Source organism: Amphibalanus amphitrite, unplaced genomic scaffold (assembly GCF_019059575.1).
Source record: "Amphibalanus amphitrite isolate SeventyFive unplaced genomic scaffold, NRLGWU_Aamphi_draft 000051F_arrow, whole genome shotgun sequence".
Taxonomy (NCBI): domain Eukaryota; kingdom Metazoa; phylum Arthropoda; class Thecostraca; order Balanomorpha; family Balanidae; genus Amphibalanus; species Amphibalanus amphitrite.
The window spans coordinates 1048576-1061699 of record NW_024881547.1 but is presented as its reverse complement, the minus strand read 5'-3'; the positions used below and the strand labels follow the sequence as shown (position 1 = coordinate 1061699).

Sequence of the window (13124 nt, the reverse complement as noted above, 5' to 3'; positions counted from 1 at the left end):
CCGGACGACGAAGATTCTATACACCGTTCGACCAATCACGTTTAAGATCAGCGGGGCTTGGCCGCGGTTCTCGAACGCCATTGGCCAGATTACGCAGAATCTTCGTCGTCAGGAAAACTGTGAACACGGGGCTACATTTTTCGCTACGGTAACAAAAGCGCCAGAATTGACTACCAGAATTGGATCCGAAGGTCAAATGGGTCACGTGACTGTGCAGTTCAGATGGACAACACCTGGCTTTTTCCACACTCTGAAGCAAAAAAACTTGGCTGCATGCTTATAGATGTAACCATAGATGTAACTATTGACAATTTTTCTTATCTAACACTCACACCACGTACGATACACCACCCACTGACTGGTTGGTGAATCTAGAAGTAGGTACCATTGAATAGGATCTGGGAGCTGAGACGGTACATACAGGGCGTCCCAAAATTAATGTCAGAACCTTCCACAACTTTCATTTTGCCTTCTACGGCGCAATACCAATAGAATTTCGCCGGTAACGGCTCCCAAACCATATTGGTTACATTCTAGTCACGTGACCTTCGAATTTTTGTGACCCTGACCGGTCACGAAGGTCTTTTCCAGGGCAGTACCCGGCGCGCACGTACCAGGTGTCAAGGATGGCAAAGCCTCAGCGCAAATCGACCCGCAGCAGGGCAGTAGGCATGGTTGCCGGCGGCATGACCCACGGTCAGGTCGCCGACGCCGAGTCACTGGGCGTGAGTCGCCGCACGATTTGGCGCTGGCTATCACGCGACAGAGGCGGATAGACGCTTGAGAGCAAGCTGGGTCGCGGCAGGAAGACTTCCGTCGGCCGGGTATAGCGCAAATAGTCATCGCAAAGCACGGTGCTAAAGACGGGCCAATCGGCTCATGGAAACTGGCAAGAAGGCTGACTGCCAACGGTCATCTAGTATCCAAGTCAACAGTCCATCGATACCTGAGGTTGCCTCTAAACCTGAAGCCCACCAAGCCACGTCTCTAGCCGAAAACTTCTGCTGAACATGTCCAGGGCCATCTTTCAACAGGACGGTACCCCAGCTCATCAAGCTAGAACGACGCAGGATCAATGTCGATCATCTTCCCGGCATTATGGGAGAAGGACAAATTGTCAGGGATTAGCCAAGACCTATCGCCGATAGAAAAGCTCGGGGCGATCGTCCGGTGAGAGGTGAACAAAATGGCACGGCCGAACATTCGACGGCACGCTGACCGGAACGTTCGATCTGCCTGTTCCAGGATCAGTCCGTACAAGCTGGACAAGTTGAAGTCTGGCGTGCCGGACCGTATTCTTGTTTGTATCAGGGAGAAGGGGTAATACATATGTAAAAAAGCGAAACCCTCATGTTTGTTATTTTCATGCAATGGGCGCGAAGGGTTGACATTATTTTTGGGACATACCTAATATTCCCTATTTCCAGTGAACTACTCTGCTTTCACTTGCTAATGCATGCTGCTAAGCAAGAAAAGACTGCCCTCGGGGAAAAATGTTCAGCTTCATCAAATAAACACGGATTCTCGATCATGCGACAGAAGCAACTACTCAAAAGCCCCCCCCCCTTCCCGTTTAGATTGACCAAAGACTAGATGAATGGATTGGACCAATCGGTCCATGATTGGCAAGTGGCAACCCAATGAAAATGTGTCTCAGGTGCCCGAATGTATAGATAGCCCACTGCATAAATGGCATGAGCCTGCGTATTGAGCATAACACTACAATATGCAAAAAGAAGGCAGTCATTTGAACGTCTCCAGGGGCGTATAGGTGGCAATGAAGCTACACTACATGCCTCCCTCGAGTGCCGTCCATGCGGCATCGGAGAAACAACGTCACTTCGCGAAAATGCGACAACTGATAGGTACCGTTCCGTTTGATAACTATTGGAATTTGGATGAATACATTTCATGATAATGGAGGTAATAGTGTCCCTATCAGAGGATGTGATCTTATTCATCGTTGGTTCAACGTTGGCTTACACCTTTATGTACGACTCGAGGGCTTATACAGCTATTTCAAATATTTATACATTTCTGGAACGTTTTACCTATGTAACTAGCAAAACAATGATCTAGCATTTAGCCTGCCCATATTGATGGCTGGAATTCTCTTATCACATCCCGTTCCATTTTGACCCGATATTAGCCATATACGAGGATGCAATATCACTTGATCGGTGGTCACAGATCATGCCCATCGATCGATGCAAACGTCTCCCAAAGCACCGTCTCCGCTCTACCTATTCACGATGGGCCACATTCGTGCCACTGTCGGCCACATTTGCGCCACTGTCGACGCCGCATTTTTGGTCGATATCGATCGGCGTTCAGGTGTGAACAGTCTGTTGGATTGTCGGCTGCGTCTGCGGTGCTGACGCGCCGCTGTCCTCACCGCTGCCACAGCTGTGGGGAAGTCGAGAGACCTGCGGCCAGCCAGTGGGAGCTCGGAGCTTGTGACGGCGACAGAGTGGTGAAAGATCGAAGAACGACGAGAGAAAAAGAGGAATAACGACACGGTGTGAGAAAAAAGGCGAAGATCATGTAGACTTTGGCGTTGTGGTGGTATCGTGGAGGTACACGTGAGAAGTGGAATAAGTATAGGCGAAAATATTTTTGCTTTATGTGCCAGCCTTAACCCTCGCCCGCACATGGGGGGGGGGTGGTTGCCACCCCCCCCAGGCAGTCTTTCTGCTCTGCACTCAACATTTTTAGAGCTAGAAGGCTGATTTTTCGTATAGCTGCTCGTCTGTCCTTTCTTGATGTCCACTGAAAATTTCAAGTTTCTGTGATTTTTGGTTTCGGAGATATGACCTTGTTTTTCAGGTCATGTCATGACCCAAATGGCCAATTCTCAACATCTTGCGTTTGCCATGGGCCTTGTGAGCTTTTGACACCCTGATTTCGGCCTTTTTTGCCAGTCTTACCTCCCACCTATCATGGAACATGTTGTTCGACGATGTACAGGGGTCAAGGTCAGGGTCAAGGTCAACCTAGGTCATCTAAGATAATTGCGTTTTAGGCAAGCTGAATTTACTTTTTGTGAAGTTTTTTGACTGCATTTTTGGTAAAAGCTTCTCAGATCATGATTTCATGTGATATGGACCCAAAAACAATCGGTGCACACATCAGTATACACACAGACACACACAGACATACAAACACATATAATTGACCTTGACCTAACTTGACCTGAAATGACCTCAGCAGCAAAATTCTGGTCGGATAGTGTGACAAAGAGGTTCTAGCTGGCTTGGCACCAGAAAACAGCATCGTCATCGGTATTTGATAAGCAGCGCACTTGATATCCAACGGTGACCCAAAACAGCAACATTTTTTAGTTTGACCTGACCTGGAAGGTCAATGACTGACCTGAGAAGGTAAAACTGGGTATCATTGGATTCGTCTCTTCCCAAAGAATCTTTTTGGTCTTTACTGCTAAGCTCTATCTCCAACAGGAACGAAATGGCGCGGGGGGGGGGTGGCAACCACCCCCCCCCCCCCATGTGCGTTCTAGGATGGGAAAATGGCATGTGCGGGCGAGGGTTAACCAGCAGTGTTTAAGACGGTGTCTAAAGAGCATCTTCTTCCGCTGTTGCTCATGCTGATGATTCGAGAGACATTTTCAACGGATCAGCATGCCGCATTACATTACCAAATGCCAAGACGATGGTGACTTCATGATGTGCAGCACGGCAGGTTGACCTCTGCAACTGAACTTCCTGAAATCAGCTACCCATCACACCATGGAGGGACTTGGAACACGACTATCGGAGCTTGGGTACAAAATAACGCGAAAACGGCCGGTTATTGCGAAAACTTCACGCGAGGATCCGTTACTGAAAAGGAATCTTACAACTTTCGACCTCACCCTACTTGGTAAGGTACTTGCTGCTCTCGTTATTACGATGAGGGGTCTATAATCCGCACAATTCAATAATGGGTTAACAGCAATGGGCATTCTTTTATTATCCTGCCTGCTACACATACAACTTAGGCGTGCCATTTACTCCACGCAATAAGTTTGCTGGACGCCCGGGCTCACAGGCCCAGTAACCCATTCACCCACTCGGGCACAATGTCTCTAAAAATGTACATTTTTTTGATTTATGAAACTCAAATTATGTGTTTGGCACGCCTCGTCACCGTGCTATTCGCCACAAAACACTTCGGAGTTGCCAAAGCAATGCGGTACAGCATAACTTCAGGCGTTTTACCGCGCAACCACCTGGCGGAGAGCCTGTATTTCCTAGTTACAGTTTTGCCGATAGATGTCGCAGGCGTTAGCGCCTGGGTGGTATACTGTACCGCAAGGCAGATACTGCCGGAACGAGGCAGTTGGGTGGTCGAACGCTGAGCTCAAACGCTCAGTGCATGTAAATTAGGTCGACCTTGGCGCGCCATGAAAGGTGTATGGAATCGTCGTGTCAAAGTTATTGGAAATGCATCCTGAACTGGGCCAAATTATTCCCTCTATCAAGTGATCCCGCATCCAAATTCCTGTCATTAACAACATTGTCGTCGGATTTTTATTCAGTCTACCACCCGTCTTTCGAATCCTAAGACGCTCAGTCACATTTTGCCCGTGTTTTCGGTCAGATCTGGCGGTCGCCTCATTCGGGCATCGATAAAGGGAAAATCAGAAAAGCTTCTCTGCCACGAAAGGTGGCCCACTGACTTAGGGACAACGGTACATTTCTAACCCAAAGCGAGATGGATTCAGTCACTGGGGCGCAACTTATAAAATTAGCCATGGCAAGCAAGCTGATGAGCGTTTCTGAGTATGAGAAGAACAGGTTTAGAGTAGGTTTCTAATCTATGAGAAGAACAGGTATGAAAAGTTACATTATGCCGCAGTCCACAGTCCACAACTAACCTTACTTATGTACATCGCATGCATGATATGGCACCCTTAGGGCCAGGGATTCCATATCTACTAATTCAAATACATGAGCAGCTTGTCCACTTGTAGAGTTAAAATATGCTCAGCCCACTCTTCCACCCCTCAGGCGTCGGCCACATGATCGGCACGGGAATGTACGTCCTCACGGGCACTGTAACCCGCGACGTCGCCGGGCCGAGCATCATCATCTCCTTCCTAGTGGCCGCTTCGGTGGCGCTGCTGGCCGCCCTCTGCTTCGCCGAGTTCGCCTCGCGAGTCCCCCGCTGCGGCAGCACCTACGTCTACTCATACATCACGCTAGGAGAGCTGCCAGCGTTCGTCGTCGGCTGGAATATGGTGCTCGAGCAGTTGATCGGTGAGAGGAGGGAGGGAGAGAAAGAAAGAGAGAGGGGAGGGAGAGGTGGAGAGGGGAGAGGGAGAGAGGTGATTTTACGCACATATCGTATGGTCACAAATTTTAACACCTTCACGGTACTCAAGAAAAAAAGTCATTTCATTTTATCACTGGTATTTCGGCGTTTTCCCATTATTTTTCCTCTCAGATTGATTTAAAGGCATTTTTGAACGGTAGCCATCAAAACCACCCATGATCATTCCAGGCACAGCCGCAGCGGCCCGCGCCTGGAGTGGCTATGTGGACAGCCTGGCCCGCGGCGCCATCCACAACGCCACGTCCGGCAGTTTGTCCGGCAGTGGCTCCCACCACGCCGAGTGGGCCGACCAGCTGGACTTCCTGGCCGCCGGCGTGGTCATCCTGGTCACCCTGCTGCAGGCCATCGGGGCCAGGTGCTCCAGTACGTGAACTATCCATTGACAGCCTTTTTTGTGTATGATATCACGCATTTTGTATATGCTTGCTTATGCATTGTCATTATAACTATTTACGTTATAATGTCTTGCTGTTGTTCGTAGTCGTAAAATGTGAATAAAATAGTGTTTCCCACCACTTGACAGAAGTAGAATTTTATGTAAATACGTTGCTATTTCCCCAGCTCCAGCTGAGTGATATGATGATGAGTGATGACCATAGTAAGTCATTACGTTCAGGAAAACAACCTTGTCGATCCCATTTCATTTCATATGCGCCTTCCCCATTCCAGCCAACATCTGCAGTCTGTTCTCACTGGTGAACGTCGCTGTCATTTTGTTCGTGTCCACGTACGGCCTGTGGTTCGCCAGCCTCTCTAACTGGAACGACTTCACTCCGTACGGCGTGTCCGGCCTGCTCTCCGGAGCCAGCAGCTGCTTCTTCGCCTTCGCCGGCCTGGACAGCATGGCCATCGCTGCTGAGGAGGCCAAAGATCCTGGTTGGTCCCGCCTGGCTTTGTTATAGCCTGAATAATATTATTTGCTGTAAAAACATACAAACGTTTGATAAAAGTTTCTTTTCTTTTTTCAGTAATGGTGGCCGTAATTTGAGTTGTGATCGGTTTTTAGCGGTTATGGTCGATAGATATGTACACGAGAAAAATATTTGATATAATGACTTCAATCGAATGTATTTGTTGATGCGGTTATTAAAACAGTCTGTTTCATCAATTGGTAGATTAAAATCTGCCCGTCTCTTACAGGTTATTCGGTCCCACGAGCGGCGTTCTACGCGCTGGGCATCGTGACCTTCGGCTACGTGGCTCTCTCGGTGGCTCTAACGCTGATGGTTCCGTTCAACTTGGTCAGCGTCAGGGCCGCGCTCACCGCCGCCTTCGCCTTCCACAACGTAGGTGTCAACTTCCACGATAGGCTGGGCAGCGGATTTTTTCCGATCAATCGCTAATAAAATAAAGCGCGGTAATCACCTTGAAAAAGTAAAAATTCAGTGAAGTAGCCTGGCTATTCACTTGCGATCATTCCAAGGATAAATATGTCTCCTTGCATCAGCTCAGGTGACCGTTTTAAATACGTTTCTCCTCCTTTTGCCGAAGCGACAATTTAGCTCTGTAATCTGTACTTCACAGGTGGGTTGGGCGCAGTACCTGCTCTCAGTGCTATCGCTCTCCGGTCTGGGCGGTGTACTCTTCGCCCACATGTACTCCCTACCGCGGTACATGTGTATCATGGCGACAGACGGACTGGTCTTCCGATTCTTCGGCAGAGTCAGCAATCGAAACCAGGTAAACGGTCAGCGGATGTAAAATGAACTAACCTATAAAGTACTTTTAACCCGCGCACCGACGGGGGTCTGCGCCAACTTCGCACCGACGGGGGGGGGGCGGATGACCGCCCCCCCTGAGATCTCGAGAACGAAGCGAAAAAGCGACAAGCGGTAAACGGCATCGGATACGCACGGTCAAGATCTACAATTTTTACAACGGTCATTTTCAGGTCAGGTCAAAGATGACGTCACAGGGGTCGAAAAAGTCAAAATGGCGGCGCCAGATATGGAGAGAGTTTTTCTCGACTAACTTTCGAATTAGTCAAGATAGGAACAAACTAAGGGCATCATCGTGATCCTCTCGTCAATCCGCATCGAATGATATATATGTTGACCTAGAAAGGTCAAGGTCAAAGGTTGACCGCAGGTCACGTGACCTCGAGGTCATCATGTATATCATTCGATGCGTCTTGACGAGCTGAACACAATGAGACCATCCACGTGGCTGTATCTTGTTCCTGTACGGAGTTATTGGCCAAAAACCTTTGGTGACCTTTGATGACGTCACATGACCTCACAGCTGTCCAACAGCAAAACAGACCTCAAGGTAGTGTCGGTTGATCGTATATGAAGTCATGTATGGTATATGTGGCCATTCCGACCCGTTTTAGTGGTAAAAACAGGGAGTTGATTTTTCCCCCATTGACTTATAATGGGGAGGTCGCGAAATTGACCTGACCTTAGGTCACCGATATCAAAATTCCGAGATATACAAATTGTAGCTACTAATGGCCTTATAACATCCTGCGACTTTCAAAGGCCTCCGACATCTACTGTAGCTCTGGCACGGTGACAAAGTTGCAAAAAAGTGACTTGAGGTTGGGTCATTCAAAGTGACCTGGTGACCTGACCTTAAAAGGTAGGAGGTTCAAACTTGCACACCATGTGTAAAATTAATGAGGGAATAGTCATACCAAATTTTGCGGCGCTACGCGCCGCGGTTTTCCCGCTATTCGCGAAAAACCTCAGGGGGGGGCGGATATCCGCCCCCCGTCGGTGCGCGGGTTAATACGATTGTCAGCTATGGCCCAGAAATGTCAGCTCTGTATTACATATGAAATGCCGGTACTATAAATATAGCAGAACTTTAATCGATCATAAATTTTGTAGTTTCATTAGCAAGAAAAAACATCGATCATAACCATATGCTATATGCAGAATGCAAAACAAATTATATGCTTTCCTAAGCTGCTTTATTGTAATTAACTTCGAATGTATTTGAGCATTGGCACCGTTTCACCAAGGACATGACTCGGGCCTGCAACTGCAATATCAGGTTGAAGAATGGTATTCGTTCAAGCTCATATCCACACTGTATGTCTTCGCCTGCCTCAGGTACCCGTCCTGAACACGTTCCTGCTCGGCGGCGTAGCAGCCTTCCTAGCGCTGTCTATGGACATCGCACGCCTCGTAGATTACCTGGCCATGGGCACGCTGGTCGGATACAGCATGGTCGCTCTGGCGGTGCTTCATCTTCGCTATCGGGCCACTCTTCTCAACAGCGACGGCACGGAGGTAAGATGTTGAAATTGAAAGTTGGATGGATTGAAGACAATCAGTTAGAGCAACGTAGAGCTTACCTAGCATCTTAGTTTGACAATATCAGATATGTTAGATCAATAGCCTGATGACCATAGACCCGGGAACAGGGGGGGCAGCGGGGGCGCTTGCCCCCCCCCCCCAACTTGGGAGCCGAGGGGGCGGCGCCCCCTCAACATTGAGGCAGCGAGAAAAGGTCTTTCCTCCCTTTTCCGGACTTCTTTCCTTCTTGTTTCCTTTATACATCTAAACATTAACACTCGGCATTTTCCTTGCCATCTGAATGGTTTCTGCTGATACAGTAACGATTTGACATCTGCTATTGTCATCCCGCTTTGATTTGGGCCTGACCGTGGCCATAAGCTTGGCAGACCAGTTTTATACTGGACCATTTTGAGTCAACTGTGAGAAATGCATAACGTACAACGGTGGTAAAATCGTTGCTATAGGTACTCGTATAACACAGTTTACCCCTCCGGGTGTGAGGGAGGGGTGTGGGCCGGGCAATGAGTGCACTGACGTGGCGCCCTCGGTATGGGATGGGATGCATGGGATACATTAGAGGGCCGGTATGGGATTAAAGCTCAGCGACACTTAGGGCTTATGTGGTGCCTTCCGTTATCGGCAGCACCCTCAGAATCACCGGCCTAGGGCCCTCAGAGCCGCCGGTAAGGGGCCTTTAGAGGCACCGGTGTGGGGCCGTTATGCAGGTGCCGGTGTGGGCGCTCAGAGGTGCTAGTGTGATTCTCTCAGAGGCGCCGATGAGGGTCCTTACAGGCGTTGCTGTGGGCCCTCATAGAAGCTGGTGTGGAGCCGTTACAGACGGGTGTGGGGGCTTTAAAGCTGCTGACGCGAACTCTCTACAAGCCGGCAGGGGGTCTCAGTGACCGGCAAGGGGTCCTTAGGCCGGTAGAAGAAGTCCTGTGGGGTCCTTAGAGACCGGCATGGTATATACTGTCAGACGCCGGTGGGGCCCTCAGACTCACCGGTGTGGGACCCTCAAAAGTCACCAGTGGGTGGCCTTCAGATGCACAGGTGTTGGTTGGGTCCTCAGAGCCGCCGATACAGGGCTTAATTTTAATAGGCACTGGTGTAGGCACTCAGAGTTGGGGGTGTGAAACCCTCAGAGACACCGGTGTGGGCCCTCATAGGCGCCGATGAGGGCCCATAGTTGCCGTTATGGGGCCCTCAGAAAAATAAGTGTGGGACCATCACAGGCGGGAAATGCCTCTAGAACTGGCCCCTCATAGGCCGGTAAGGACTCTCAGAGGCCAGTAACGGGCCTTTGGACTTTGGAGACCACCGAGGTGCCCTGAAAAGGCGCAAGAGGCGCTCAGAAGCCGGCGTGGGGCCCTTATGGAGATCTTAGTGTGGCTATTTAGGGCCCATGAGGTGCTCTAACGAGCCCCATGGGGCGGTCAGCGGTTTGACCTTCAGCGGTCAAATGGCGCCGCAGAGCCACTCGGACCCGAAGGTCCCTTTGAACCGGTGGGGGGGGGGGGGGGTACGTGTTCCCCTAGACCCCTAGCTACGCCACTGTTTCATATGCATCATGTCAGGTATTTTAGGCTCGCCCCCCCAACTTGAAAATCGTTCCCGGGACCCTGCTGATGACGATGAAAAGGTGCCAGGGAATCAACGTAAACTGACAATGCATCCAGTATCAACCTAAGTTTGGTCTCAATGACTTGGTTGACCTACTGATTTACCGACTAACTCTGAAACTAACTACCTTTTTCCATCCTCAGACCACAGACTGTATCGGAGGCGAGCTCAAGGAGAGCTGCCACTTTCTGGACCCGTTCATCGCCCGGCTGCCGTACGGCGCCGTGCCCACCAGCGCCATCTATGCGTTCACGGCAGCCAGTTTTCTGCTGAGTTACTTGGTGGCGCATACGTCGGACTCGGCCAGCGCAGCTGGGGTCATCGTCATACTGCTGCTCAGCATTGTCCTGGCCTGCTGTAAGGGAATAACGAGATAATGCATGATCTATGCATGATCATCATTGCAAAAACATATATTTGCTAACTCTTGAACTGCATATCAGGTACACAAATGCATACAAGAAAGCAAATAACGTCGTTCGGGTGTTATATGCAACATGTGTTGCTCGACAGTAACAAAGGGCGCATAGTAGCTCATTAGAATTATTAAGACAATTATGCATGATATTAGACAGCCCTAAAAGGTATTGTTCATGGAGCTCATATAACCAATTCTAATATCGTTCGTCGTTGCAGGTCTCGCGACGTTACTGGCGTTTGAGCAGACGGTGCCCCACTCGTTCGCGGTGCCGTTCTGTCCGATGGTGCCGCTGCTGGCCATCTGGCTGAACATGCTGCTGCTGACGTTCCTCCGACCCAGCACCTTCCTCGGGTTCTTCATCTGGATGTTACTGGGTACGTCTGTGGGACGGGCTGTAAAACAGAGAGAGATATAGTCGAAACCATCTAGTGGAAAAGCGCAGCTGTTTATCAAAATGAATCGTAATTTTAGGATGAATGTTTCATTGGTATGTACGTAATACGTATGTATATACCTACATCATTTTTCATGGATTGCTCACTTTTTACGGCCTTCGATGCATGCTTGATTTCATGCTTTTCATGCTTTTCATGATTTCATTCACTTTTCATGCTTGATTGTTGTTTTTAATTGTGCAATTATTTTTCGAGTAAGCCCAGTCATGTCTCACGAAAAACCGCCGACATCCGTTACTTAGCATGTTCTGTTTTATTCTTTTCTGCAGGATTGTTGACCTACTTCAGCTACGGCCTGCGCCACAGCACGGTGGATGAGGCGTGGCGTGTTCGACCCCTCTCCGAGACGGACTCTATACCTCAGTGGTACGGTACCGCTCCGCCGGGTACCACTCCGAACCCGTGCGGTTTGTCAGCGCCATCTGTACCCGAGTACCCGCCGAGTACACCCGAGTTCCGTCCGGGTACCCTGGAGTACTGTCCCGAAACTCCAGACAGCCAGCGGTACCCTCTGGAGGGAAAGCACTCACGAAGGGACAGCAGATACAGTCAGTTTTCTACAGGAAAGCAGTGGGACACCTCGTCGTTGGGATCGACGCAGAGTAGAATGGATATTGGAATAGATGATAGTCTACCAAGAGCTGGCGACAAGTGGAGGGTGCCTCCCCGAAGTCGCACACCAAGTCCCTCCGCGGAGTCCTGGCGATTGCCTAACTCGAGTGTGATTCCAAACCCGACACCGAGTCCACTGCCGACTCTGAGTCCGAGTCCAGCACAGAGTCCAAACCCGAGTCCAATCCCTAGTCCAGTTCCGAGTCCCAGTGCGAGTCCAAAGCCGATTCGGAGTCAGAGGGCGGCACAGAGCGGGGCGGAAACGCCCGACATCCGGCGGAAGGAGTCGGATGTTCGACCTGAGCTGAGGCGGCAGAGCGTTACGGACACAGAAAGCCTTCCAAGCCTGCAGTATGACGAAATGTACCGCACCGCCTACTAAGTCCAGTCGCTTCTTTGGAATGGTTTGAGAGCTGATTAAAAGCAGTGTTTTGACAAACTTTTGAAGGGCGGATTACCGACGTGATGCCTCTAACTCGGCTTGGTTAGGGTAAGCCAGAAGTAAGTTGTGTGCATATTGGGTTTATTACAGTCTAACTTTTATTTTTTCGATCGTCTTGAGTGTTTTCGTAGTGTCCGCTGAGCATTCAGTGTTTAGAGTGTTCGGTAAACGATGTAAGTATGCCTCGAATATAGTGTGTTACGTGAAGTGTCATTCAATACATAGAAAGTTTGTCAATTTATTTTAAAAAAGATAAAAAAGATTGCTTGAAAAAAATTGTTTGTTGCTAGTTAGATACCCTCGCTTTGACCTTATTTGCAATGGAACGGCAATCGAGTGGCTCGCAGTTGCACGAATAAACGAGGGTCATGCCAGTGTGATAATCAATACGCACCATTACCGCTACTCCATTCATCAACTAGCACACCTGTTTATTCTTGGTTTATTCATGTCGGTTGTTATGGTAACGATTCAACATTTACGGTAGATATTATCAAGTAACCAGGGCGACGGGAGCGCTGGGTAAAAAGAAACAGAAACCCACTTTAGTTGTTGTAGGCTGTATGTCATGCAACATTAGAGGCACAAATAGAGTTGCAATTATCTGTAAAATGCATGGAAAACTTTTTTTAATGGATAAATATGCTTGTGTTGTCAAATCATTTAATCAAAGAATTATTATTGCACAGTGACTGTCTTTGTAACGAATCTTTCTGAGATGCCCACAGGCCACCAAGGGCTAAACGGGACATTTTGGTCACCGCTTTAGAACGTATGCTACACTTCTTTTTTAGATAGGTACATACGATTATTAGAAAGATGAAGAATAATAAATAGGTACATACGTTTGACTCTTGGCCCGCTTATCGGCAGCTTTTGCAGCCAGTCAACCAATGTTAGTCTGCCAACTGAATATCTGATCCACCGCATTCAAAAATTTGTTTGTGCTGATAATCAAACAGTTGAGTTTGATTATCTATTTTTTTTTGTTTTTT

At 48.9% G+C, this 13124-nt stretch overlaps 1 protein-coding gene across 1 annotated transcript; it reads left to right on the top strand.

Annotated features, from left to right (window-relative positions):
* The first annotated feature begins 3458 nt into the window (after nt 1-3458).
* LOC122377826 (cationic amino acid transporter 4-like) lies at nt 3459-12583 on the top strand. The gene is made up of 10 exons (XM_043358279.1): nt 3459-3879; nt 5010-5258; nt 5503-5697; nt 6004-6210; nt 6475-6620; nt 6859-7014; nt 8391-8570; nt 10343-10556; nt 10836-10994; nt 11345-12583. The coding sequence occupies exons 1-10, from the start codon at nt 3747-3749 to the stop codon at nt 12067-12069; spliced, it is 2364 nt and encodes a 787-aa protein (XP_043214214.1). The 5' UTR covers nt 3459-3746; the 3' UTR covers nt 12070-12583.
* The last annotated feature ends 541 nt before the right edge of the window (nt 12584-13124 follow it).

What these genes read in the sequence shown, in the direction of transcription:
- LOC122377826 (XM_043358279.1), top strand. Translation starts at nt 3,747, where the DNA reads ATGGAGGGACTTGGAACACGACTATCGGAGCTTGGGTACAAAATAACG. An exon ending in GGTGCTCGAGCAGTTGATCG is followed by an intron (nt 5,259 to 5,502) that starts GTGAGAGGAGGG and finishes TGATCATTCCAG; the next exon opens with GCACAGCCGCAGCGGCCCGC. An exon ending in CCGCCTTCGCCTTCCACAAC is followed by an intron (nt 6,621 to 6,858) that starts GTAGGTGTCAAC and finishes TGTACTTCACAG; the next exon opens with GTGGGTTGGGCGCAGTACCT.